Source organism: Orbicella franksi, chromosome 7 (assembly GCF_964199315.1).
Source record: "Orbicella franksi chromosome 7, jaOrbFran1.1, whole genome shotgun sequence".
NCBI classification, from domain to species: domain Eukaryota; kingdom Metazoa; phylum Cnidaria; class Anthozoa; order Scleractinia; family Merulinidae; genus Orbicella; species Orbicella franksi.
This window is the reverse complement of record NC_138151.1, coordinates 30,223,098-30,248,241: the sequence shown is the minus strand read 5'-3', so window position 1 is coordinate 30,248,241 and position 25,144 is coordinate 30,223,098. Positions and strand designations below refer to the sequence as shown.

The window sequence follows — 25,144 nt, the reverse complement described above, 5'->3', positions numbered from 1 at the left end:
ACATTTAACGTACTGCCTTCTGAGAGCAACCACAGAAATGCTGATCTGTCATAAACCTGTCAGCCTACACCCACGTTCTTCAGGAAAGCACAGTTCCATTACCCAGTTATTCCATGCTTGTGCAGGCCCACTACTGCCTGTCCTAAGATCGGGTACACTTGAGATGGACATGGGACTATCCAATGCAAACAGAACTGAAGTATGAAAAGTTTGTTTTCTGTCAATGGACAAAGCATGGGCTGAACGTTTTTTTAATGATCGACCATGGAAGGCATTCTCTGACGACGTCAAGGCAGCCATATTGGTATTCCGTTTCCAAAAAAGGTATTTCTCTGTAGAGTGGTTTTCAATTGATTAACCAAACCAATTACATTAATTAGACTACTCAGCCAATCTCGGACAGTAGTAAAACCAAAACCAAACCAAAGTAAATAATTGCCTGATTAGTTCCGACACTCAACTGAAAACCGCTCTATTGATTAATGGGATCTGACAGCACTATAACGCAAACATTTTTCTATACGTGAGGTTTATTAGTATGACAGCCATAAAAACGTTTTATTGGCTCAGTAGAAAAATATATTGTTTTCTGTAGAATAAGGGATTGAAAATGGTCAATGACAAGTTCTGAGAATCTGGAAACGTATCGTAGGCAATATCGTCTAGGCCGCAAGATTTTGACCCGTAGGGGAACATTTTATTAGCTGTGGTAGGAAGAAATGATCCGCCGATCAATTTAGTTGAGTTAGGACCAAGTCACATTCTGGCCAGCACCACTTGCTACCCTTACAGTTGGTATAAGGTAGTGTTTGGAGAATGTAATGTAGAGTGATTCGTAATGTAGAGTGAAATAGTACAGTTCAAGACTCTCCAAATTGTTTTTCCCGCCTTTTTATGCCTAATCTAGCACTAGTCACGAGATTTAGTTGTACGGGTTAAGAAAGTCCTCTTGCAACTGTTGTAGGAAAGTTTACTCGACAGATATAAAAATTTGTAGTACGTGTAGAATTATTATTATTACATATTTCTCGGTAATAATTCAAAAAACAGCATCTAAATGAGAAAATGATAGTATTTTAAAAGCAGCATCAACAAATTGAAAGCACATTGTTGAATGCTTTGACAACTTTTGGCGAGGAGCGTTGCAGACAATCCAAACGTAAGCTCGATGTACTCCTGCTTTGTATGAAGTTAGCTTTTTTATTTCTTTGTTATGTACTGGACATTGGCTTTATCAACACTAAATGTTACTCGTATTAAAGCTGTTATTGGTTTTTGGGGATGGTGTGTTTGTCTTAATTCTATTTTTCATGTGCTGATTTTAAAGAAGTTTCGATGGAGCCTTCGTTGCTCTCTCGAAGTCAGTTCCATTGTCGCGGGTGGCACAATTCTTGCGGGCATTTTGACGCGGCAAGAACTTAAGTATTGTTTCTTTTGCCGGCTAATTGTTTTTATCATGGCTTTTTATTGTTTGCTTGGATGTCTTGTCGAGCTAAGGAAAATGTGCTTAACACCGAGTCAGTAATTCGTCTTCATTGCCCATTTCAAAACTGGTAAATTTTACAAAAACAAAGAGTTTAAACGAACATCTTCGTCTTTATCCGGGGCACAAACCGGGTAGCTTGCCAACCTCCCTGAAACGGGTTTCATTTAGACAATGCGCAGAAAAATTTCTAGACGAGAGTAATCCTTATTCAAGGAAGCAAAGGGCCAGCGAGCTGCTGAACTGTCTGAACGATGAAGACCTTGTGGATTTAGTTTTAACAAGGATTGCCAAAATTGTGTCACCTGTCGACTTTGTACTGCACGGAACTGTTGGAACTCGCGATTTTCACAGCAAGTTACTGTCCCTGCACTACCCAGAACTTCAAGCGCTGTTTTGTCCAGAGCTCTCACCAAGCACTGGTTTCTATAATCAGAGGCAAGTGTTAACTGAAATAGTTCAAAAGAAACAAAACAAACCTTATTCTTGCGACTAACTCCTCGATATTGACAATGGTTCTTTTTTTAAAGTGCCACTGAAACGAAATTTTTGTATGTGAGATTTTTGCTTAGTAATAAAGTTTCAACCTTACTTGGAAACACTGCAAACTTTTTTTTCGCATGCGGTAAGCGAAAACTGCTTTTTCAGCCGTTCGAAGTTGGCTGGTTAAGCCCAAAATTGGCGGCCATTTTGGCGCGGCCAAAACAGCCTAGTGACGTCACTGGTTGTATTACTCTCATGCTGCGCTGAAAATTTAGAGTGATTATGGGAGAAGAGATTACTGTTCGAAGCCCCCCAAAAAACATCTTTAGGACATCTCAGAGCTGTAAAGCAGATAATCACAGTAGCCTTAGACATGAAGAGGTCGAGAGTCGATCCTGGGGCTTTCCAGTCTATTTAATTGGATATTTGCAGGATATTTTATGTAAGCAAGCAAACGAGTGGGAGTTCTTAGATCGAAAAATGATCGGGACTCTTGGTGAAATGCCAGCACTCAATTAAACAATATCTACACTCATAAAGTAAAAAAGAAAAGACATGAAAACAAGAGAAAGCGGCTTTTGAAAATATTATCCGGACTGCTGCTGCACGAATCGCAGCAACAACGCTTCGAGTTTTCGAGTTGCTTCGCTTCGAGGAAACCGGACGCTTTGTGAGTTTCACGGCGGACGAGATTGTGCCACAGTGACCTTTAGTCCAGTTGTATCTGCTACATCCTACAAGTTATCACAACAGCAACAATTTAAGAAACCCTCTTCTTTTATATGAGGGAGCGAATTTAAACTATAAAGGTAAACTAAGCTGCCATGATCCTACAGGTATGTTTTCAGGAAACGAGAGAAAGCGTGACAATGTCGGCGGCGAAAGGTCATATATGCAAATTAGTTCAAATTCTGTTTAATGAACCTTCGAAAGGAGTGTAAACTAGTGACGTTTTAACGAACTGTTTTGAACTTGGATATTATTAAATGAATATCATAGACATAAGTATGTGCTAAAGAACTCAAAGTAATCCATCGGCCGTGAAATATTGCAATTGGGAGATACGTGTAAAAGAGAAGCGAAATTCCCGCTTTGTTTACACTGATACGTATGCGGCGATAAGGCAAACCCTGCTGCGGATCACAATTTTCAAAGATACATTTTGTCTACCACAAGAACTCTCACTTATTAGTATCATAAAAAGATGCCCTCAGTGTGCAAAGAAGTACTCGACTCAAAGATGGTGGACCGTTAATAACTTCGTGATTGTGCGGATGGCTGATCCGCTTACGACTTTTAATGCAGTAAAGTTGCCGAGGATATATTCGAACCTTGTTAATAGACCTTAGATAAACGCGAGAATCCAAATTTCAGAACCAGGCTGAAAACAGACGACGAAATATGGTGTTTAGGCTTCAGGACGTGATATAAAAGTTGCCACACTCGTCTTCGAAATCTCCAATCGAGTACTCAAGACGTTCGAAAAGTATACTGAGCTGTTATAATCTGTAGCATTTATTCTGGTGAATCTACCCTCTCTGGCGCCCTCCAACATTTATGATGTGTATTTCCTGTCAAGGCTGGACAGAAATTATAAGGTAGAAAACTAGTAGGTATCGACAATATGAAGAATAAACTTGAATAACTCAAGTGAAAACAAGAGAGAATCTATAGCGCTTCTTGCGTGAATACAACCAGTGACGTCACAAGGTCCTTAAACTCGGTTCCAGAGCCCGGACACAGTTTTGCTCCAAAAAGTCGATTTCAACATCTAAAAAAAGCACTTTCCGTTAGGATTTGGCAGAAATAAAGTTCACCATTACTTTAAGCACATTTGAAACTATAGATTGGGATAATAAAAGAGAGTACGAAAATTTCGTTTCAGTGGCACTTTAAGGAAGTTGTTATGCCTTGTGTTTTTAGAAAACAGCACTCAGCATTTATGGAATTTTCTTGTGGAATTGTGAGGTCACTTACGATTAGACAAAAAGAAACCAAAATGTACTGAGAAACAAGTGGGGGAAAAAATTGGAAGGGCCCATTGGCATCAATCCAATTTTAAGTAAGGATGAGATTTTTGGTCATCTGAATGACACATGCCAAGAATTACTGAAACAAATTGGTCTTACTAGAATTCACTGAATTTGGAGAAGTGGTTTTAGGTCATGTTGACATTGAAAAGTACATTTCATTGTTTCTTACCCAAACTGGTACTTAGTGTGTAATCAATACAGCCAATAATTGTCTGATTCTAATGGATTACACTGATGGCTTTCCGTGGCTAAAATGGTCTCATCATTTGACAGGAGAAACCAGTGTAAGAGTGAAACTAGCTGAGCCTCACAATTTACTAAGTACAGTTTTAACTGGTGCCCTTTGGTTGGCGAATGATGAATGTGAGACAACAAGAAAACGTGGTCAAGCTTTTTACAAACGACTTAAAGAGCTAAAAACAATTTAACACCCACTAGAACAACGTAGTATGATATATAAACAATCGCGGTAACATTAATATTTTACTTTCTTCGGTGCACTGTTGGCTCGCTACGTAACAATGTTTTCTTCTGCGAAGACTTCGCTGATGCAGTACAAAAATGAATTAAAGTATACATAGCGTCTGTTGCTGTAATTCGAAAAATTGCCTTTTATAGGTTACAAAGAACAATTGATCTCTGTGTTCAGTAAAGCGTTGCATATGTTAATAACGATCACATTCACAGGAAACATAATCAATAATTTAGGCTTGCTTCCTCGGTAAACTATGCGTTTGTAATTCAGCAAACTTTAATTCAGTTTTGTACTGCATCAGCGAAGTCTTCGCAGAAGAAAACATTGTTACGTAGCGAGCCAACAGTGCACCGAAGAAAGTAAAATATTAATGTTACCGCGATTGTTTATATATCATACTACGTTGTTCTAGTACTTAATTAAGCCTTTAGACTAAACATCTTATGATTCGAAAAAAATATATGAATTAATCGACTTTTATTTTGAGGGCCAAGCGTTCTCAATCTCGCCCACTGACAACCTTAGTATCCTTATTACGACACGGTCTCTCGCATATCTAAGTTTCTCTTTAGCTAGTGTTATGAAAAGAAGTCAGTGCTGCTGATAAATGGCAATGCATAAAATGAAACAATAATTAAACAAGCAAAGAAGAAAAGGACAATAAATATTGCTTCGGGGGTTATACTGAACAAGTTTCAGAGGCAATTTCCTGTTTGCTTTATTAGCATTTTTCATTCAATTTACTTTGGAAGGTGGACACTGTCAGCGAGTTAAGGAACATCAGTTTTATTTACACAGGTTGATTTACGCTGAACTTATCGAAGGCCTCGCATCCCCAGTTTGGCATTTGAAAGGTAACTGTGATAAATTAGTGATTGATCTGAGCTGGTAAGTTCAGTATGACTGCGTCTGTAAGCGATGCATACCAATTGACTTTGGTTTTCTAAATAGTTAGCCTCAGCACCGAAAAGGTTTGAAATATAACCTGCAACTGCCTTTCATCCAGGGCTAAAAAACCCTACAATTTACAGATCACAGTCGTTCCATCCTAATATATATATATTTAAACAGAGCAAAAATGTTAGTGCCAAGAGGAGTAGTTGGTACGCGAGAATAAGCATGACGTGGCGAAAGTTCTTTGGTTTATCATCGGACAAGGTATATTTCCTAGCCAATTATTTACTGAGAGAACATGACACTGAATGTCTGACAAGAAGAATCCATCTGACACAGCCGGCCCAAAACGTAGATGACCGGCAGTCTCTAGCTAAGTGTTCACAAATATTAAGAAAGAAGTGTTTTTCGACCCAAAAATTTCAGATGGAAGCCCCAGGCCTGTCAAAAGGCGGCCATGAATACTAAAAAGTGCAAGGTGAATCACACTATTTTGTTTTTACTTACAGGAGTAAATCATGGCCGTTATATTTGTATTGATTTTGACTGGCGTCTTCCATGGTTATGTCAGTGGGTATCCTACCACAGGTATGCTTAAGATCATCAACATCTTTTCAGTTTATCTTATTCTTATTCCGTGGAATTAACCACGGAATCATTAGGTACTCTTGTTCGAGATTAGATGCTTCAACACTAGTACTGCTTACAAAAACTTAATATCATATAAAGGCCGCTCAGTTTGGCTAGAGGGTCCATTGATTAAAAAAAAAAATTCTTTGCTTTGAAAAACAACCTAAACGAAATATTTTTACCCTTTCGCGGGAAGAACAATACTACTTCAAATGATGTGGCTACAAGACCCTTGAAATTGGAATAAACCTTTTCGTACTCTATTTTCCCTACAAAGTAAAGTTATACTCCCCCGCTGAACCCCTACCTCCAAAAAAACCGAAGGAAATTAATTATCTCTTCTCGATCCCTTACCATTAATAAAGAAAACTCATGGACTTGTGGTTCCTTCTTGTCCAAGCACTTAATTAGAGAACGAGGTGACACCTTTCTAAAACCAAATGGAAAATCAATTACGTCTTTATTCACTAGAAAATTTCACGAGAATCAAAAGTGCCTTGAAAATTAAAATACATGTCTGTTACTTTTTTGGTGAAGAGAATCAGTAGAAAATTAGCGATCTCCCTCTTTTCACAATGAGCAGCCGAAGTGCCATTTATCCATGCAAAATGAATTACGCATAGTCACTTAAAAACGTACTGATACATACCTACGTGTATACATATATGACTTCATTTTGTCTCGAAATTTCAAGAGTAGCTAAGAAGCTAATATCTTCGAGAAAAATAACATTATAAGTATAAAAACAACACGTAAACTTCTACTAACTATTATGTTTGACTACATTAGAAAACATCTAACCAGTGTAGTAATCAGCAATCGTGCCTGAAAGGAAACTGTTTTCACGACGCCTTTAAAACTAGACAAAGTACTGGCGCCGTTCTACTCTTTTCAGGTAAAGAGTTACAAGTTTTGCAAGCAACATACTTAAGTGTAGAGATCATAAGAATTGGAAGCAGTTTTACACAATGAAAATATATCAGGTCCTCTAGGAAAGTATAATATCTGTTAATTGTTTCTTTGTTCCTTTTTTTTTTTTTTCTTGAACAGGTTATGCTCTTCATTTCCCACACCAAGGAGTGACTGATTACGCCAACGTCTGGGGCATGCGCAGTTTGACTCAGTTTACTGTGTGCTTTTGGATGAAGTCGAGTGCTTCAAATCCTGGCACACCATTCAGTTATGCTGTACCAGGGCAGGACAATGAGCTGCTCATCTACAACTACAATGGTTTTGAACTGTTCATTGGAGGCGAAAGGAAGTAGGTTAAATTTAATTTGGCAGTTCAAATTTACGGGGTTTGAGTGGAGTTGAAACATTACATCTAATTTAATAGTCAGTCATGGATATAAGCTTATCCTTCTGGCAAATCCGATGAATATGGAATCGAAAAAAAGCAACCTGTCTTGGCGGCTGGCAAGTCCAATGATATACAATTAGAGAGGAAGCTGATGTACCTTAATAGTTTTCAACACTCATTATCTTAATCTGAGTGAGGCAAAGTATATTTGAATGTGTGTTACTGGTCATATTGGATTCACTATGCACTCAAGCCGGCATTTGCATTATTCCTTCTAAAAAAAATTATTCCTCTTCCACTGGCAAGGATTTTTATGATAAGCATATTTTTCATTCCTAAAGATCTCAGCTAGAATTTGAACTTGAAATGTGTAAAAACAAGCTTGAATTGTCTTGTGACTGAAATCTTTTTTTAAAGGAACTAACAACTGGTCTTAATTTTTTCGACTGCTCAAGGGAGGTACATGAATCAGCTAATGATGGTAGATGGCATCACATTTGCGTGTCGTGGCGAAACAGTGATGGCGTGTGGCAATTCTACAAAGATGGAGCACTACACATTCACACCAGAGGTCTGCGCAAGGGATACACCATTCAAGGAGGAGGTTCCTTGACGCTGGGGGTAGAACAAGATTCTGTTGGAGGAAGGTTCGAGTCTAACCAGTCCTTCCAAGGGTCTTTGACCAATGTCAACGTGTGGTCCTACGTCCTTTCGGCAAGTACAGTCAAGAGTATGTCGACGTCTTGCCTGTCAGGGGTGGGGAACGTGTACAAGTGGTCCGACTTCATTTATGGTGTCAAAGGAAAAGCCGCAGTTGTTATTCCATCGCCTTGTTATCCGCCCAGTTCTCGGGGATGATTACTCCGCGGCCCCAGACACATTGTGTTCAATCTTTTCAAAACAAAATGGCCAGTTGATGTAAAACTATAGTAATTGTAAAGCGAAAATCGCAACTGTGAAGGTTTAAAGTAAAATATAAGGTAATTGCAGACGAGCCATGAACACAAGTGTACACTGATGGATCAGAATAAAAATTGTCTTCATAGCAAATTTTTATTTGTTCTTCAGTTAAAATGTGTCCCCAACGCAGATTTTCAATCACCGGCCTCAGACTCCATGCCATTGAAAGTCATGTCCTCTCGTTCAAACAAGAACAAGATTATAGATTATACTCTCGATTAGGATGAGTCAATTATAATTGGGATTGTACGACAACAGAAAGCCACAAAAGTGTGTCCAAAGTAATTAAAGCTAATAAAAGGAAGCTAGAAAATTAAAACAAGCCGTCTTCCGCTAAAAAATTCCAAATCTAAAACTACACGCCTTGAAATATGGTTAGCGAGGCATCATCAAACTCCTAATAGGCATTAACCCGCCAGTGCCATACTAATTTGTTCCCGGATAAATTCGCAAACTTTCGTGATCTTTTCCTCGATTTTAGCAAAAGTAGTTGAACTAAGAAATGTTCAGTTCATGAGCTAGTAACTAGAAAATGGAAATTACGAGCACAATTAGTCTCTGAATCAACACACACACAAAAACTTAATTACAATATTTAAAGAGGAGGCCAGATCAGCCTTAGCTGGTTTTCATGCCAGTGCTCTATCCCGGTCGAATTGGAATTTGGATTTGTTGGTTTTTGTGGAGCCAGGGAGGAAAATCGGAGAGCCCGGGAAAAACCCTCAGAGCATGGCGAGAACTAGCAACAAACTCAACCCACGTACGACACGAGGCCGAAATCGAACCCTGGCCTCCTTCATTTAATGAGAGGCGAGCATTCTCATAACTGTCCCATATCTGCTCCCCAGACACGAGAGGCAATTACTAGTTGATTGTAAAACGTCTCGAGGTAATGGGGTCCTTTGTCCTTAAAATGGTAATATGTTCCACCAGTTACACGAACAAAGCTGAAAGGCCTTAGTCTCCTCACGCGAGAAAACACAAAAAGCATGGTTTGAACTTGGTGGGACGAATGAGCGGCCACTTAAAAACAATTGCAGCTAGTATCATTGATTATCCTCCTTCTTTCTAAGCACGACAGAAAACAGCAGCTTAATCAACATTTCTAATATTTCTAAAACATCAATTAACCGTTAGGATACTATGCGCCAGAGTAGACATAACTCACATGACTTTGTTTGATTCTAAAGAATTTATCGCATCACTGTCCTTATGTTTTAATCCTCTGAAAAAACAATTTGGTTGGAAGAGAAAATGTAATATTCCGATAATCGACATTGTTTCGAGTTCTTGGATTTTGTTTCGTATTACTCGACCCCTTTTCTACTCTGGAAGATCGAAAATACCTCACAAACCCGTGTTAATATGGGATTTAATTACACGCAACTTTAAGAAGATGCTGGGATGGTAAGAACAAATAGGAAAAGATTGCAAACTAAAATTGAAGAGAAAATGTCTCACAGCAAGAGGATGAAGGGTGAGAGACTTAGCCCCCATGCAGGTTTTATTCCCAAGGTCATACCTCACAGACTATTTTCAATTACTTCCGGAAATCCCAGAGGGCTAGAAATAGCCAATCCTGAGACACAATTTCTGCTCCTCCACTAAACCATTGAGGAAGAACTGAGTACCATGGCCAAAAATAACATGATATCAGCTTGGGGATAAGGTCTATATGGGAGAATAACTCTCTTACCTGTCTTGTCCAGTCCGTCTTAGCCGATTTATGCGATTTGCACATTTGCGACTACTGTGGAGACTATTGGCGAGGACGCTGAAGGCACTTTAACTTTCCTTAAGATTAACACAGCTACATTATATTGGAAAACCAGGAGGATTTATGGCAAACAAAAGTTACGTTACATAACTAATTGTAATTTAAGATTATTGTATGTAGCTTCGGAGCCATATCGGGTTCGTTTGGTCTCAAGACATCATTATTGCCGAATAAATTATTGGTATAAATCTTTGGTATCTTGGCTCGACTACCTCCCGCCAATACGCGCTCCTTTTGGTCAGCACTAAAAGGAGCGCGGCCTCTGGGGGCGAGAAAGCATTCCCGCTCCCGAAATTATCTTTGTACAGCGCATGCTCGTCAGGGGGGGGGGGGGAATAGCGTTTGGCAGATGGAGGAGTATGTATTTTTGTGACGTTTGCCCAGTCCATCACATTTGAATCAGTTATTTCGTAATTTGCATGATTTATGAATTGAGTTCAGCGCGTGTTTAGAGCGGCGTTTGCTGAAACGCTGAACAACTGTCGCATTATCCGACTTGGCAAGTCAAACCTATGCTAGAGTCGAACCAATTAATTTGAGTCGCATTTAATTACAGCAAACGTCGCACCATTCACGCGCCTATTTCAAAATTAATAGGTTCGACGAATTAAATTCGACTAAGATTCGACGTTCGCCCTAGGCCTAATATGGCTTCATTTGTTTACTAGTTTTATTGATTGATTGATTGATTGATTTATTGATCTATCTATTTATTTATTTATTTATTTATTTATTTATTCATTCAGTTTGTTTGCTCCCCGTGGAACAAATTGGTTTGAAAACACAGGAAAATGTTCCATTGACCGCTGCTGGGATACGCAGTAAGGGAAAGAAAGAGATCTACACTGCGACCATTGTAGATACTGCTGTTAAAGACTTTAAAGACTTTAAAAACTTTAAATTGGTGACTTTGAAATTCAGTTACATAAATAATTTATATCTATATATGTAGACTCTTGCACACTTGTGTTCTCGGCTTCTATATTTATTTCAATTTAATTCTACTTCACTTCAAGTGACCATATAGGTACATTCTCTTTTTTCTGGTCATTAACATTGAACAGAGGGTGCTTATCCTATTCTTAAATGCTGGCCTCCGGGATTTTGTCCCACGAGATTTTGGCCACCCGAATATTGGACTCCAGGATTCTGCCCCCCATGAATTTGGCCCCCAGGATTTTGGGCTACAGGATTCTGTCCCCCGGGAATTCGGCCCCCGGGATTCTGCCCCCCAGAATTTTGGGCAACGACATATTGGAATCCAGGATTCTGCCCTCCAACATGTTGAGCCCCGACCCCGGGATTTTGGCCACCGGGTTTCTGGCCCGCTGGAGTTTGGCCACCGGGTTTCTGGCCCGCCGGTTTCTGGCCACCGGGTTTCTGGCCCGCCGGCTTTTGCCCACCGGGCTTCTTGCCCCCGGGAATGTTACCGACGGGTTTCTGGTTCCCAGGCTTGTGGTTTTCGGGTTTGCGGCCAGTGGGTTTATGGCTTTCGGTTTTGTGGCTCGTGGGTGGGTGACTAGTGGGCTTTTCGCCCCCAGGTTTATGGCTCCCGAGCTTCTGGGCTCCCGGTTTATGGCCCGCGGGGGGATGACCACCGGGAAACTGGCCTTTGCAGGGAGACGGAATGATCAGCGCGGTAGCTCCTTTAACACCATTGATAAAATCAGACCACATGTACACGTTGCCTTCGCCTAACATGCAAGACCTTGACAGCAAATAGATTGCCTTGGGCGTAGAAACGTAAGACCACACATCGACCTTGGTCAAGATTCCTTGGAAGGCCTGTTTCTCTTGGAAGCCAGCTCCAAGGGAATCTTGGTGTTGACCCAGCACGAGCGAACCTCCCCCCTTAATGATGTGACCTTTCTGCAGACCTTTGTCATGCTTGAGCAATGCTCCATCTTTGAAGAACTGCCATGCACCATCGCTGTTTTGCCAAGATACGCAAATTTGATGCCAGTCTCCATCATTAGCAAAGATGTCTTTGATTTTGCTGTCGAAAACAAAATAATGTATGAGACTTGCATTGTTTGAATCACCAACTAAAAAGGAATGAGGGATCACGGTCGGAAGTTCTCTTCTTACCCTTAAATCTAGAAAAGGGAGAATAACAATTTCTGCCATTCTTGAGCAAATTAAAATCTGTGCTCTTTCTTGGGAACAACTTTATAGCAATAAAAGAGCTGCGCCGTATTTCAACTAGTTGCAGTGGCATTCGAAGTAGCAGTAGCAGTAGAAGAAAGGGCAGTAGAGCTAGTGATGGTGGTAGCGGTCTTGGCAGTAGAGTAAAGATAAGGTAAAAATGTTCGTGACAGCGGTAGTGGTGACGATAGTAGGGAGTTTACGAAACCATGAAGGCGATGCCGAGTACAACGTCGATTAAAAAATGAATTTATATTTTACCTGCGAATCCCACGATACTCTAAAGTCATTTACTTTGTTTATCACTACGAACTATTGCAAAACTAAATCCGGAACACAGCGATAAACTTTAAATAAAAAAATAATTAGCCGTCGTGGTTCACGTTTTCCAGACACTGCAAATTTGGTCATTTCACGTTTTTTTCTTGCAGAGGACGGCAAAGAAATATACCAAGAATTATAACACACTGTACTGCTCATTAATTCTTTTGTTCAGTGACGTTCCCGTTGCCGTTGCGGTCGTGGTTGTGGCGGTGCACTTAGTGGTGGTCGAAGTCAAGTACGTCATGCTAGTGGCAGTTGTAGAAGCGAGACGCAAAAGTGATAGCAGTAGTGGCAGTGGTGAGTGGTAGTTATAGTGCTGGTGGTGGTGGTGGTGATAGTGGTAGTGTTACAACAACAACAACAGCAACAACAATCTTTATTCACACTATTTAGGTACAAAAGAAAGGTAAGACAAAAAATGAAATTATAGAAAACGTAATGACAGAGATTATATAACTATATGTTCAATTTGAGTCAGCGTGCAACAGCCAAAGTAGCAAAGCTTTCGAGTTGACTGCTGCTTATTTACAAATAAAGAAAGGAAGGAACGAAGGAAACAAATAGTAATTAAGACTAAACTAATTCACAAAGCAAGAAATGAAAACGGGAAGAAAATATCACATTAAAGATCACTTTCAGGTGGTATAATAGTAGTGTTTGAGGTAATCATTATAGTAGTGCTAATGGTTGTAGTGATCCTGGTGCTCGAGTTGGTTTTGATAGAGGCGATTTGGGGTTTTAGTTATCTTACCTAGATTTGCCTCCAATCACCAGAGAAAAGCCTTTATCGTCATACAATATATTCAGTTCATCTACCTGTCCGGGTACAGCGTAACTGAGTAGTGTGCCTTTAGTTTTCTCAGTCGTCTTCATCCATAGACAAATAGTGAACTTAGTCAATTTTGGCATGCCCCAGATGTTAGCATAATCTGTCTTTCCTTTCTTTGGGAAATACAGAGCATAATCTGCACAGGGAAAAAATATCAATTAATTCGTTATCTGAGTTTCTCTAAAGTTTACTTGATCATGACCTTTCTTGCCAACTAAGCTACAATCATGGATAAATAGTGTTGGAAAATGCCAAAATCATGAAATGATAATCGTAATACCTACAGAATGAGTGTCAACGACCCCATTCCCCCATTCAATGTTGGAAAATGGTAAAATGCAAACTTGTGTTAGATGAAAGTGTTTTGTCAATATTGCTCAGAGGTGGGGAGGGGCAAAATGTGTATAGAATGATTTTTTTTCCAACCCTTGTGACCAAAGTTGTAGCTTTCCATATAAATAAAAGCTGGAAAAAATTATTCCAACAGCATCTTTCGATTGCAGATTAAGTCATTATACACATGCACAGTGTGTATCGAAGCGGCAGTGAAGTGGCAGTGAAGAGCTAGGATAAAACCGATTAGAGCGCGAAATGGAATGATATATCCAAAAAACATTTTAACCCCAGCGGTATCAATAGCAGTAGCAGTTAGAGGAGGCAATATGGGTAGAAGTGACATTAGCGCTCGCTGTAACAATAATAGTGACAGTTAGCAGTTAGCAGGTGGCAATAGAAATGGCAGAGGCACCTCACTGGTACGTAAGTAGCAGTAACAACAAGGGTAGCAGTGCCAGTGCGGGCATTGCCAATACTGGCTACCAGACTAGTACCGGCACCAGTACAGTGGTGGCAGTGCCAGGTTCAGCGTCAGCCTAAGCGTCAGTGACCGTGGCAGCTCAGCCTCTGGCATGGGCAGCTTGGAGTTATAGTATAGAGATTAGACTTTCTAATTGGTTAATTCTGAATTTGGGTCCAGAATGGTGGCGGTGACCGGCAGCTCAGCCTCTGGCAGCTTGGAGTAATAGTGTAGAGATTAGAGTTTCTAATTGGTTAATTCTGAATTTGGGTCCAAAATGTCGTTAGAACTAGAGGTAACGAGCATGACTTACCACTGTTCGAGTAACCGCTAACATGCCCCCATAAAACGACTCCAAAGCAAATAACGTTAACGCAGGCGAACAGAGAATACCCCATGATTCTCTCTGCGACCTGCGAATATAACAAAGATCAATTAATTTTCGCCAGAGCTGTTAATCGACTCTTGTCCTCCATTTCTCGGAACAAGTTTTCGTGTTTGTGCGGCTTTTGAAAATTTAAAATAATTTTTCGGTCTGACTTTCTTACGAGTATTTTATTATTTTTGAACGCGTCTGGTTAATTATCAGTGAATTTAAGACCACTTACCGTAATCTAAATCAAAGCTATCCTTCCCATTTTATTTAAATGGCCATGCACATAATAACAAAATTATACAATGCAAGCACTTATTCAATAATCGTATCGAGTTTTACTTATACAAGCATTCAAGCAACAAAAGTAAACTACATATAAAAAAATCAAGTGTTAAATTTTAGCCGGACAGTCTGTGATAGACGAATTCTGTTCACGCCCCGGAATAAAATTATTCCCTCAAATTAAGGCGCGCGTGCTCGCATAAGCACATAAAAATTACTCTCGCAAAATGTGTGCGTAGTTTTTTGTTTGTTTGTTTTTGTTTTGTATTTTTCTTTTTACTTTTTCTTGTTTTGTTTTTTCAATTTCTCTGACCTGTTTTCCACAATGTGCTTTTCAGAAAGTTCATTTCTTTTGTTTTTTTTGTTTTTTTTAATCACGTGGAAAGATTATGTCCGTCATAGAACAGACGGCTTCTAAAGATTTTATGAGTTACAAGGAAAAAATACGTGGCAGAAGGATTATTTTGATCGAGTTTGAAGAACATAGATATGTTTTGATGCGAGGAATTCCACTTAAAATTTTCAGTACAAATGTATCTAAATTTTCCGATCTAATCTTTTCGACTTAGCTCTACAGACAACTGTATGGAAAAACGATAACGTTAATCTTAACCTTTCTAGAGAAGCTGTCTTTAAAATTTGACCAGTAAATCCTTTTACCTGGTGTCTTAAGTTTTTAATTTAGAAATATTTCGGAATTCAAATTTTGTGTTAGTTGTTAATTATTAGATTCTCCCCCTTTCCCATACATTTACTGTAATTTTTGCCGTGTTTGCTCCGCAAGCAAGAAGGCGCCTGAAACTGTGAAAAGGTCTATTGTTTACAAAGAGGACAAAGGGACTGCTTTGAATTTCATAGTATCTTTACTTTTCTCGAAAGATGTATCTAAAATGCACTACAGACTATGGTTTTATTCAACGGTTCAAACTTTGAAAATTCAAAAAATCAAAACAGTTATAACTGTGTACACCTTCTCAAACTGAGATGGACCTCTCTAGCCAAAAGCTGGAACTATCAAGTATAATAAAGTGGTTTTGTTACTGAAGGAACTCAGAAATCAACACACAAAAGCAAACTTTTCATCAGCTTTTTAAAAAATAGGTTTTCACGTACAGGTAACTACATTAGTTGCGATTGGGCTCTGTGTGAAATTTGTTACGTAGCGTTATTGTACGTTCTGAAACGAAAACGAGATAACGCCAAAACTCAAACTACTGGTCTTGCTTGCCGTTAATTTCACTACCTAGTTATTAATAGAAAGTGTAGTTACATTTATTACTTACGATGTGCTAGAATTTTCTTCGTCGAGTTGAATTTTCCTCACTGAAAAGCAAATTCCTCTCGCAGCCGACTAGCTCTCGATAGAGAACTGGGCGTCGGTTTAACAGGCGTTACCTAGGAAGCACACCGCTACGTGCAGAAGTTTTGCTAAACTTAAGTCCCAAAAATACAACACGTGACAGTTTAGAATCGCCTAGAAATGATAGGGAAAATATTAAATGTCAAATTATAGTGACTTTAGACGCGGTATCTGTAATAAGTGGCATTGCTGTGTAAGAATGAAGTTGTTATGGAATCTATCTGTCAGTCACTGCTCAAGTAGCAATATGAGGTCTTTACAGACGTGCTGGAATGTTCGGTGTATTCCTCAGTCATCAATTGAAATTTCAGCCCATCTCTCAGTTGTTAGTAAATTTTGCAGATCTCAGACCTCCGTTACTTTCATAACTGAGAATAAAACGTTTTGTCCAATTCTCAGCTACCAGTGAAAAACCTTATCGAAACCTTCATATCAGAGTGTTGAGCACTGAGTATTGCCTCTTAATGAACCGACTTTTTCAAATAACTTTAGCTTTAGTTCGGGAACTAACGAAAAAATTAAATGTGTTACTGCTTATAATCCGGCGATATTTGTTTGTTGACTTTTTGGCGTTTGATAGCAACGTTTTGATGGCTTCTGATTAAAAAAAAGTAAATGAATTTGTGAAGGACGCAGATGTCAATGTAACTCTCTTCGAAGTTTACTTCTCGAATTTGCATTACAATATAACCTGACATATCCACTGTAGGAAAAAAGATGGCGGCCTTGCGAACCTAACACAGCCTACAAGGCACAAAGATAGCCAATTGAAATTTTTACAGTATTTGTCCCCGTACTAAGGACATTAGGGAGCTTAAGCAAACCACGACGGCAACGAAAACGCCGTCAAACAAAAGGTTTAATGAACAAAACAATAGCTGTGCACGTGAGTTATAAATCTTTGTACATTTCTTTGCCGTCCTCTGCAAAACAACAACGTGAAATGACCAAGTTTTGGGTATTTTGAATAACGTGAGCCACGACGGCTAATTTTTCGTATTTTCTTCTAGAATTATTCGCTGGCGTTAGATCGCTCGGCTTGCAGAACGGTTCTAGAAAATTGCGAAATTCAAAGGTAAAATTTAAGTTAATTTTTTTTCCAGCCGTCGTCCTTGCGTTGCCGTCGTCATTGCTTAAGCTCCCTATTGAGTAACCAAGGTTTGATGATTTTATAACGTTTCTGTTCGTTTTTATAAACGTTGTTAAGGTTTTCGTGCACTTTCATCCTGTTAGTTTCTGCCAGAAATTGCTACTCATCCACGTTATATACATTGCAATACGGGTTAAAAAAGTTAACGGTGTGAAAAGAGGGATATTGTCAGAACGTCAATATGGGGTTTGATAACAATACTTGCATTGTGATTGGTCTTTTTTGAAGACAAGTTATCAAAAAGTTGCTAATATGATGTCATTAAGTTGTCAATTAAATCGATGACAATTAACTTTGTCAAGTGAAAATTAACGTCACGGTGATCCTCACTACCATAACTAGGAAAACGTGTTGCTTTGTCCTTTAAGAAACCCTAATCATTGTGATTAAGGATAGAAATTAAAATTTGCATCTGGAAACAGGAAAAGTGTTGTGCACTGTTAAAGGTTAGTCAAAACGGCCCAGACGTGCCGGCGTCAGAAATTTAAAGCTTACACACAGAAAAGGTTTAGAGTTATTTTCTAAGGCACTTTCTCAGCTAGTATTGCATAATTATTAAGCAAAGTTATCAGAAAAATATATGAATACGTGAAAAAGACGTAGGTTTCTATAACGACGAATAATCTGGCGTTTAGAAACTTAAGATATATTTAATCATATGTTTGAAACTCCGTACAAACAGTTCTCATAATTTCAAACGAACGATGGCCAAGACGACGAATTAGGTTTCTCTCTTGTTTCTTTGGAAACTTAACGTTAATATCAGAATTTTTTGATAGAACTAAAGTCCTACAGAGACAACAATTTTGAAATAAGCAAGACAGTTTATGGCGACCAAGTGACGTTCCAGTTCAACTAAGGAAACAATTTCTCCAGTAGATTCACAAGATCGATGTGTAGATATAGTGGCCATACATATCTGAGCGATTTCGCAAAAACATGCCCGCTAGGTTTTCGCCTGGATTCGGGCGCAGCCCTAGTTCAGGCTAAGCTAGCGAGCTAGCGACCTTCAGCTAAGAGGGGGGGGGGGGGGGTGGGGTGGGGAGGCCAGGCTGGGCACATGGCCCAGGTACTGGCCTATCTGCTAGTGGTTTGCTGGTGGCCAGCTGTCAAAAGCAGTGGGGAGGGGAGGATGTCTTGTACTGACACTTCCAGCTAGCTAAACTTTGAGTTTTCAGTGTTAAATAACCTTGATATTGACTGTGTTTCTGGGTATTTTACTCAGTTGTTGAACCTTGTTCTAGGGTTCTGTGTTGACATGACACCCTGCTGGAGTTGCCCATGCCAGTGCATGAGTGAGGGGCCAATCTCCTAGCCAGGGGGGTGGTCAGAGAACTTCTGGCCGGTGGGACTGTCTTTGAGTCAATGCGGACATGTTTTTGCGAATTTGGTCAGATATAAGCTGACACATTTACTCGCTACAACTTACGTAAGGGGCTCGCTCAGTGGATATTACAATCATCTACCATCAGCTAACAGTTAATTGGTCATTTGAAAATTTACTCTTGTTTCGTTGGTTTCGTAGTGAAATTGGTTATTGCAAATGATTGTTTTTAGAACACTTTTGGCTCTGTTAAATAACACGATTCGGAAGGCGAGAGAATTCTTAACATATTCCTTGCACTAAGTATATTAACATGAGCAAAGAAAGGTATCGCATTGAAATACGTAAGAATGATATATAAAATTGGCAGCTGTATATTTTTAAAGTGCTGCACAACCGAAAGCCCATAATTAGCTCTATCGAGGTCCTATCGTTAGTGGAGTTCCTTATACTTCATGTTAATCAGTCTTTAATCAAAATAAATTTTGTTTGAGCTGGTTAAAAAATACATACGATGCAGATGAAGTTTAACAAAAGTAAGTAGACCACGAAAGTTGGGAAGGGGGACAAAATTACACAGGGGACTTTTCATTTGACCAAAACCCCGAAAATTTAATAAAAAATGGGAGCGAATGGCATGGTATCGAAATTTCCTAGAAAATTTCCAGAAAATCCGAAAACTGTCAAACTATTTTCTAATTGAGAAGAAACTCGCGAAAATTAAATTTGGGTACACCTCCCGAGCTGAAGTTCTCCTCTTTTCCGAAAATTTTGGAAGCGTTCCATTCCCCCAGCATGCAGTTACTGGAAAATGCTGTTCCATTCGTCTCTGGACAATTTTAAGAAATTAAAATTAACCAGAAGCTGGTGGTGTCTAACCTAAAGGACACACTCATGGAGATATGGCACCCAAATCACCCGCAACTAAGAGCAATCTTGAAGGAGCCCAGCCCTCTACCCCCCTCTCCAGCATCCCCCATCCCCTTCGTCTGATCTCATATCCAAGGGGAAATCACTAAACCGACGTCCTAGTAAAAGGTAAACTTCCTCACCCCCTACCCCTCCCTGGTCTGAATGAAATAGCCACTTTTTCTAACCAGTATCTTCCACTGGGGGGTGGGGGGGGGGGAGGGGTCTATTTAGTTATTTGGGTCCCAATCTCAATATGGAGATGGTAAGTTTAAGAATAGTAAGAGAGCCTGAAACAAAAACAAAAACAAAAACAAAAAAAACAAAAACAAAACAAAAAACAAAAACGAAAATGAGGTTGAAGTTTTTCAGAAGTCCAATCCTAATTAAAACTGACTCATTCAAATCGATAATCACGCGAATCATCGTGTTATTTCAACTCGATCGAGGACATGACTTTGAATGGAGTTTCAGCCAATTAAAATTCAGAGGCACCCAACGCATCGTTTTGGTAAATAATATTTCAGGTAGACCTTTAATCAAGAGAAGATGACTCACTTTCTCTTGCCTTTAATCGATCTCCTTCGATTTCCTATAAGAGAATTGTCACCTCAAACATTCCTGATTTCAGAGAGTTATTGCCTCCGGTTTACAAATTGATAAAGAAACGTCGTATTGGGTACCGCAAAAAAATATCAGCTATGAGAGTTGTTTTAAAGGCAATAAACCCGAGGTTTTCGTGAAATAGACAAAAACTCCCTGATAAATTAAAAAAGACTCAAGTTCCCCTAGAATGACAAAACAGATGACAATTTTATAACACAGCTTAAAATTGACCTACAGAGCCAGTTCTCAAGCATTTGAGAAAAAAAAACCTTCGTTAGGTACCCCTTTACGTTGTAGAGGCTTTCAACTGAGGAACAAACATTTGCTATGAAAACAGCTTTTATTCTGATCGTTGTACACTTGTGTTCGCAGCTGGTCTGCTATTACTTTATATTTTACGTTAAACCCTCACAGTTGTGGGATTCCCTTTACAGTTACCATAGTTTTACTTAACCTGGCCATATTTGTTTGAAAAGATTGAACACAATGTGTCTGGGGCCGCGGAGTAATCATCCCCAAGAACTGAGCGGATAACAAGGAGATGGAATAACAACGTAAACTGCGGCTTTTCCATTGACGCCATAAATGAAGTCGGACCACCTGTACACGTTCCCCACCCCTAACAGGCAAGACTTCGACAGACTCTTGATTGTACTTGCCGTCAAGACGTAGGACCACACGTTGACATTGGTCAAGGACCCTTGGAAGGACTGGCTGGAAACGAAGCCTCCTCCAACTGAATCTTGTTCTTGTCCCAGCATAAGGGATCCTCCTCCTCTTATAGTGTATCCTCTGCGTAGATTTCTGGCGTACCTGCGTAGTGACCCATCTTTGTAGAATTGCCACATACCATCACTGTTTCGCCACGTCACGCAAATGTGATGCCATCTGCCATCATTAGCTGACCCATGTACTCGCCTGGAACAGTAGAAAAAAATTAAGACCGGGTCTTAGTTCCTTGAAAAAACGATTTCAGTCACAACACATTTCAAGCTTGTTTTTACAATTTTTTCTTTTCAAATTCTGGCTAAGATCATTAGGAATAATAAAAAAAATGCTTGTCATAAAAATCCTTGCCAATGGAAGAAGAATATTTTTGTTGATGCAAATGACTGCTTGAGTGAATCCAATATAAGCCGTATCACACATTCAGGTTTGTAAACGAGACAATTGGTTCATAATGGTTGACTTTGCTTCATGTAACTTTAGACAATGAGTATTGAAGACTATTAAAGTATATCTCAGCTTCTTAGTAAAATGCATGTATATCAATGGCTGGCCAGCCACCAAGAAAAGTTTTTTTTTTTCCGATTCCATTATTCATCAGATTAGCAGAAGGATAATTTTAAATCATTCTGCGTGGAAACTCTCCCTCTATGACTATTAGATGTCACGTTTCACCTCAATTCAAAACCGCTAAATTTGAACTACTAAATTAAATTTAGCTTACATGAATGTGTCTCCAATGTACAGACGGAAATCATTGTAGTTGTAGATGAGCAGCTCATTGGCCTGCCTTGGTACAGCATAACTGAATGCTGTGCCAGTATTTGAAGCACTCGACTTCATCCAGAAGCACACAGTAAACTGAGTCAAACTGCGCATGCCCCGGAGGTTGGCGTAATCAGTCACTCCTTGGCGTGGGAAATAGAGAGCATAACCTGTTCAAGAAAATATAAGGAATAAAGAAACAACTAACATATATTATACCTTCCCAGAGGACCTGATATATTTTCATTGTGTAAAACTGCTTCCAATTCTTATGGTCTTCATACTTAAGTATGTTGCTTGCAAAACTTGTAACTTTCTACCTGAGAACATAGAACGGAGCCAGTACTTTGTCTAGTTTTTAAACGCGTCTCGAAAACAGTTTCCTTTCAGGCATAATTGCTGATTACTACACCGGTTAGATGTTTTCTAATAGTCAAACAATAGTTATTAGAGGTTTACGTGTTGCTTTTATATTTACAATGTTATTTTTCTGGAAGATATTAATTTAGCTTCTTAGCTACTTTATAAATTTCGAGACAAAATAAAGTCATGCATGTGTACATATAGGAATGTATCAGTATCATAGGAATTAATTGCTGTTCATTTTACATGGATAAATGGCACTTCGGCTGCTCATTGTCAAAAGAGGGAGATCGCTAGTTTTCTACTGATTCTCTTCACCAACAAAAGTGACAGAAATTTTAATTTGTAGGAGGTTATTCCAATTATTTTCAAGGCACTTTTGATTCTCGTGAAATTTTCCAGTGAATAAAGACGTAATTGATTTTCCATTTGGTTTTAGAAAGGTGTCACCTCGTTCTCTAATTAAGTGCTTGGACAAGAAGGAACCACAAGCCCGCGTGATTTTTCTTTATTAATGGTAAGGGATCGAGAAGAGATAATTAATTTCCTTCGGTTTTTTTGGAGGTAGGGGTTCAGCGGGGGAGTATAACTTTACTTTGTGGGGAAAATAGATTACGAAAAGTTTATGCCAATCAGTTTCAAGGGTATTGTAGCCACATAATTTGAAGTGGCTCTGTATTACTCTCGAAAGGGTAAAAATATTTCGCTTAGGTTGTTTTTCAAAGCAAAGGATTTTGTTTTGGTTTGTTAATCAATGGACCCTCTCGCCAAAAAGCGGCCTTCATATGATATTAAGTTTTTGTAAGCAGTACTTGTGTTAAAACATCTAATCTCGAACAAGAGTAGCTAATGATTCCGCCGTTAATTCCACGGAATAAGAATAAGATAAACTGAAAAGAAGAAAGAGAAAACGAAAAAAAAGATGTTGATTATCTTAAGCATACCTTTGGCAGGGTACCCACTGACATAACTATGGAAGACGCCAGTCAAAATCAATAAAAATATAACGGCCATGATTTACTCCTGTAAGAAAAAACAAAGTAGTGTGATTCACCTTCCTCTTTTTACTATTCATAGCCGCCTTTTGTTAGGGCTTTCATCTGAAATGTTTGGGTCGAAAAACACTTCTTTGTTAATATTTGTGAACACTTAGCTAGGGACTGCAGGTCATCTACTTTTTGGGGCGGTTGTATCAGATGGATTCTTCTTGTCAGACATTCAGTTTCATGTTCTCTCAGAAATATACCTTGTTCGATGATAAACCAAATACTTTCGCCACGTCATGCTTATTCTCGCGTAGCAACTATTTTTCTTGGCTCTAACGTTTTTGCTCTGTTTAAATATATATTAAGATGTAACGACAGTGATCTGTAAATTGCAGGGTTCTTTTAGCCCTGGATGAAAGGCAATCGCAGGTTATGCATGTTTCAAACCTATTCCGAGCTGAGCCTAACGATTTAGAAAACTGAGAAGCCAAATTTTTTTTCGACCAAAGTCAGTTCGTATGAATCGCCTACAGAGGCAATCATATTGAACTTACCAGCTCAGATCAATCACTAATTTATCACACTTAACCCTTCAAATACCAAACTGGGGATGTGAAGCCTTCGATAAGTTCAGGGTAAATCAACTAAATAAAACTGTTGCCGGTTCTAAAAACGAAATCAAGGAAGATTACTCCAAACGTGGCGAGGTAGATAATTTAAATTTGCATCGAAGACGCTCATTTATTGATCAATAGAATTAAAATTCGCCACCAATTCGCTGATCATGTACCAAATTTTGTAACAAAATGGCTTGAGAATGTTTCCAATGAGTTTTTAGTAGCAGGAATAATTCTTAAAGTTACAGTATCCTTAAAGTTACAGTACATTCAGTTGACAAACTGACTGCCGCAAATCTTTTTTGAAATCCAGGTACTCTTCATCGGGATTAGCCTAAACATTACTCAGCAGCAGTTCACAGTACGTTAGGCTCTAGCAAAAGGCTATTTTTTGTACGTAAAAGACGACTCACAAACAAAATAACCAAGAATAAGAAGAGAAAGAGTTTTTATATGCCGAGCATCGCTTACGGGCATCGCTTACTGCAGTGCTGGGGAAAAATATTCCTAGTGCACTTTTGTTGCGCTCTACTCTAACACAGAACATTGCGGTCCGTCACTTAATTCTGTTCAGTAAGATCTCCTGTATGGCTAAGAGCTGGGTGAGTGAAACTCTTAAACCTATCCTAAAACACCGAGGAATCTTAAACGTGGTGGTAGATCTTGCTGTTTGGTGAGACATGCACTTCTCTTGGTGCGAATTGACTTCAACTGTTTTGATTTCTACGAGGGTATTCACTGTAGTTATTGTTCTAACAGTTCTACGAATTACTGAAATTACTCTTTATGATGCATGCCTGGTAAATTCCTTTCGTAGACTTACAGTACTGAGAGCCGGACGCTTCAATTTCGTCGAATCAGTTAATCTCGGGAGATCTGTCTGATTCTCAATGCACTACATGGCAGTGTGATACAGAAAGGACTAAATCCTAGAATGCGTTCGGTAACTAAATATCTGACCAACCTCTCGACTGATTATAGCGCAAAATGCAGTTAATATCTTCTCACTTTCAGCACGAAGCAGTGTCTTCGAGGCGACTTCGTATATTGCGTTGTCGGAAGTATAGAAACTCTTCCATTGTAAACATCTCTTAGACAGACAAGAAAATTTCGGCGGTCTAACATGTTTCATGATCATTCGGTTTGTTTACCGAGCAGTACAATTTTTCCACCAACGGATCCTTTACAATTTTTTTTTAAATACTCGACCGTTGGCTTGCGCCTACCCGTTGGTGAAGCTCTGAAGAGAACATAATTAGATGCCATGATAACAGCGGTAGAAATGCGTATTCTGCCTTGGATTACGAGGAGCCTAGACGAAATTGAATCAGTGACTAAAATAAATAATAGAAAAAATAGCTGTCAAGCTCAAATGCAAATTTATCTTCCCACGTTTGTTACACGCGTGACTTGTCTCTTATAGTGTTATACACGCGAGTCGTGTACGTAAAACGTGATCACTTTCTCTTAGCGTGATTTCAAAACGTGATTGATTTTCCTAAGCTAAGCTGAAATAACTGGTACAGTGGAACAGAAAGGTTAAAAAATATT

At 39.1% G+C, this 25,144-nt stretch overlaps 3 protein-coding genes and 1 pseudogene across 3 annotated transcripts; 2 read left to right on the top strand and 2 right to left on the bottom strand.

The window, feature by feature from the left end:
* Positions 1–1,187: 1,187 nt before the first annotated feature.
* LOC145493717 (uncharacterized) lies at positions 1,188–4,472 on the top strand (annotated as a pseudogene).
* A 785-nt stretch (positions 4,473–5,257) lies between these two features.
* LOC145492867 (neuronal pentraxin-2-like) lies at positions 5,258–8,416 on the top strand. The gene is made up of 4 exons (XM_081472244.1): positions 5,258–5,328; positions 5,878–5,956; positions 7,049–7,259; positions 7,754–8,416. The coding sequence occupies exons 2-4, from the start codon at positions 5,887–5,889 to the stop codon at positions 8,154–8,156; spliced, it is 684 nt and encodes a 227-aa protein (XP_081328370.1). The 5' UTR covers positions 5,258–5,328; positions 5,878–5,886; the 3' UTR covers positions 8,157–8,416.
* Positions 8,417–10,998: 2,582 nt separating this feature from the next.
* Positions 10,999–16,121, bottom strand: LOC145492761 (neuronal pentraxin receptor-like). Its single transcript, XM_081472148.1, has 4 exons — positions 16,071–16,121; positions 14,443–14,542; positions 13,256–13,469; positions 10,999–12,031 (listed from the first exon to the last, which is right to left on the bottom strand). The coding sequence occupies exons 2-4, from the start codon at positions 14,525–14,527 to the stop codon at positions 11,107–11,109; spliced, it is 1,224 nt and encodes a 407-aa protein (XP_081328274.1). The 5' UTR covers positions 14,528–14,542; positions 16,071–16,121; the 3' UTR covers positions 10,999–11,106.
* A 3,629-nt stretch (positions 16,122–19,750) lies between these two features.
* LOC145491972 (neuronal pentraxin-2-like) lies at positions 19,751–24,910 on the bottom strand. The gene is made up of 4 exons (XM_081471277.1): positions 24,558–24,910; positions 22,935–23,013; positions 21,587–21,797; positions 19,751–21,054 (listed from the first exon to the last, which is right to left on the bottom strand). Exons 2-4 carry the CDS (start codon positions 23,002–23,004, stop codon positions 20,646–20,648), a joined length of 690 nt encoding a protein of 229 aa, XP_081327403.1. The 5' UTR covers positions 23,005–23,013; positions 24,558–24,910; the 3' UTR covers positions 19,751–20,645.
* Positions 24,911–25,144: the final 234 nt, after the last annotated feature.

What these genes read in the sequence shown, in the direction of transcription:
- LOC145492867 (XM_081472244.1), top strand. Translation starts at nt 5,887, where the DNA reads ATGGCCGTTATATTTGTATTGATTTTGACTGGCGTCTTCCATGGTTAT. An exon ending in CAGTGGGTATCCTACCACAG is followed by an intron (nt 5,957 to 7,048) that starts GTATGCTTAAGA and finishes TTTCTTGAACAG; the next exon opens with GTTATGCTCTTCATTTCCCA. An exon ending in TTCATTGGAGGCGAAAGGAA is followed by an intron (nt 7,260 to 7,753) that starts GTAGGTTAAATT and finishes CGACTGCTCAAG; the next exon opens with GGAGGTACATGAATCAGCTA.
- LOC145492761 (XM_081472148.1), bottom strand. Translation starts at nt 14,527, where the DNA reads ATGGGGTATTCTCTGTTCGCCTGCGTTAACGTTATTTGCTTTGGAGTC. An exon ending in TAGCGGTTACTCGAACAGTG is followed by an intron (nt 13,470 to 14,442) that starts GTAAGTCATGCT and finishes TTCCCTGTGCAG; the next exon opens with ATTATGCTCTGTATTTCCCA. An exon ending in GTGATTGGAGGCAAATCTAG is followed by an intron (nt 12,032 to 13,255) that starts GTAAGATAACTA and finishes TGTTTTCGACAG; the next exon opens with CAAAATCAAAGACATCTTTG.
- LOC145491972 (XM_081471277.1), bottom strand. Translation starts at nt 23,004, where the DNA reads ATGGCCGTTATATTTTTATTGATTTTGACTGGCGTCTTCCATAGTTAT. An exon ending in CAGTGGGTACCCTGCCAAAG is followed by an intron (nt 21,798 to 22,934) that starts GTATGCTTAAGA and finishes TTTCTTGAACAG; the next exon opens with GTTATGCTCTCTATTTCCCA. An exon ending in TACATTGGAGACACATTCAT is followed by an intron (nt 21,055 to 21,586) that starts GTAAGCTAAATT and finishes CTACTGTTCCAG; the next exon opens with GCGAGTACATGGGTCAGCTA.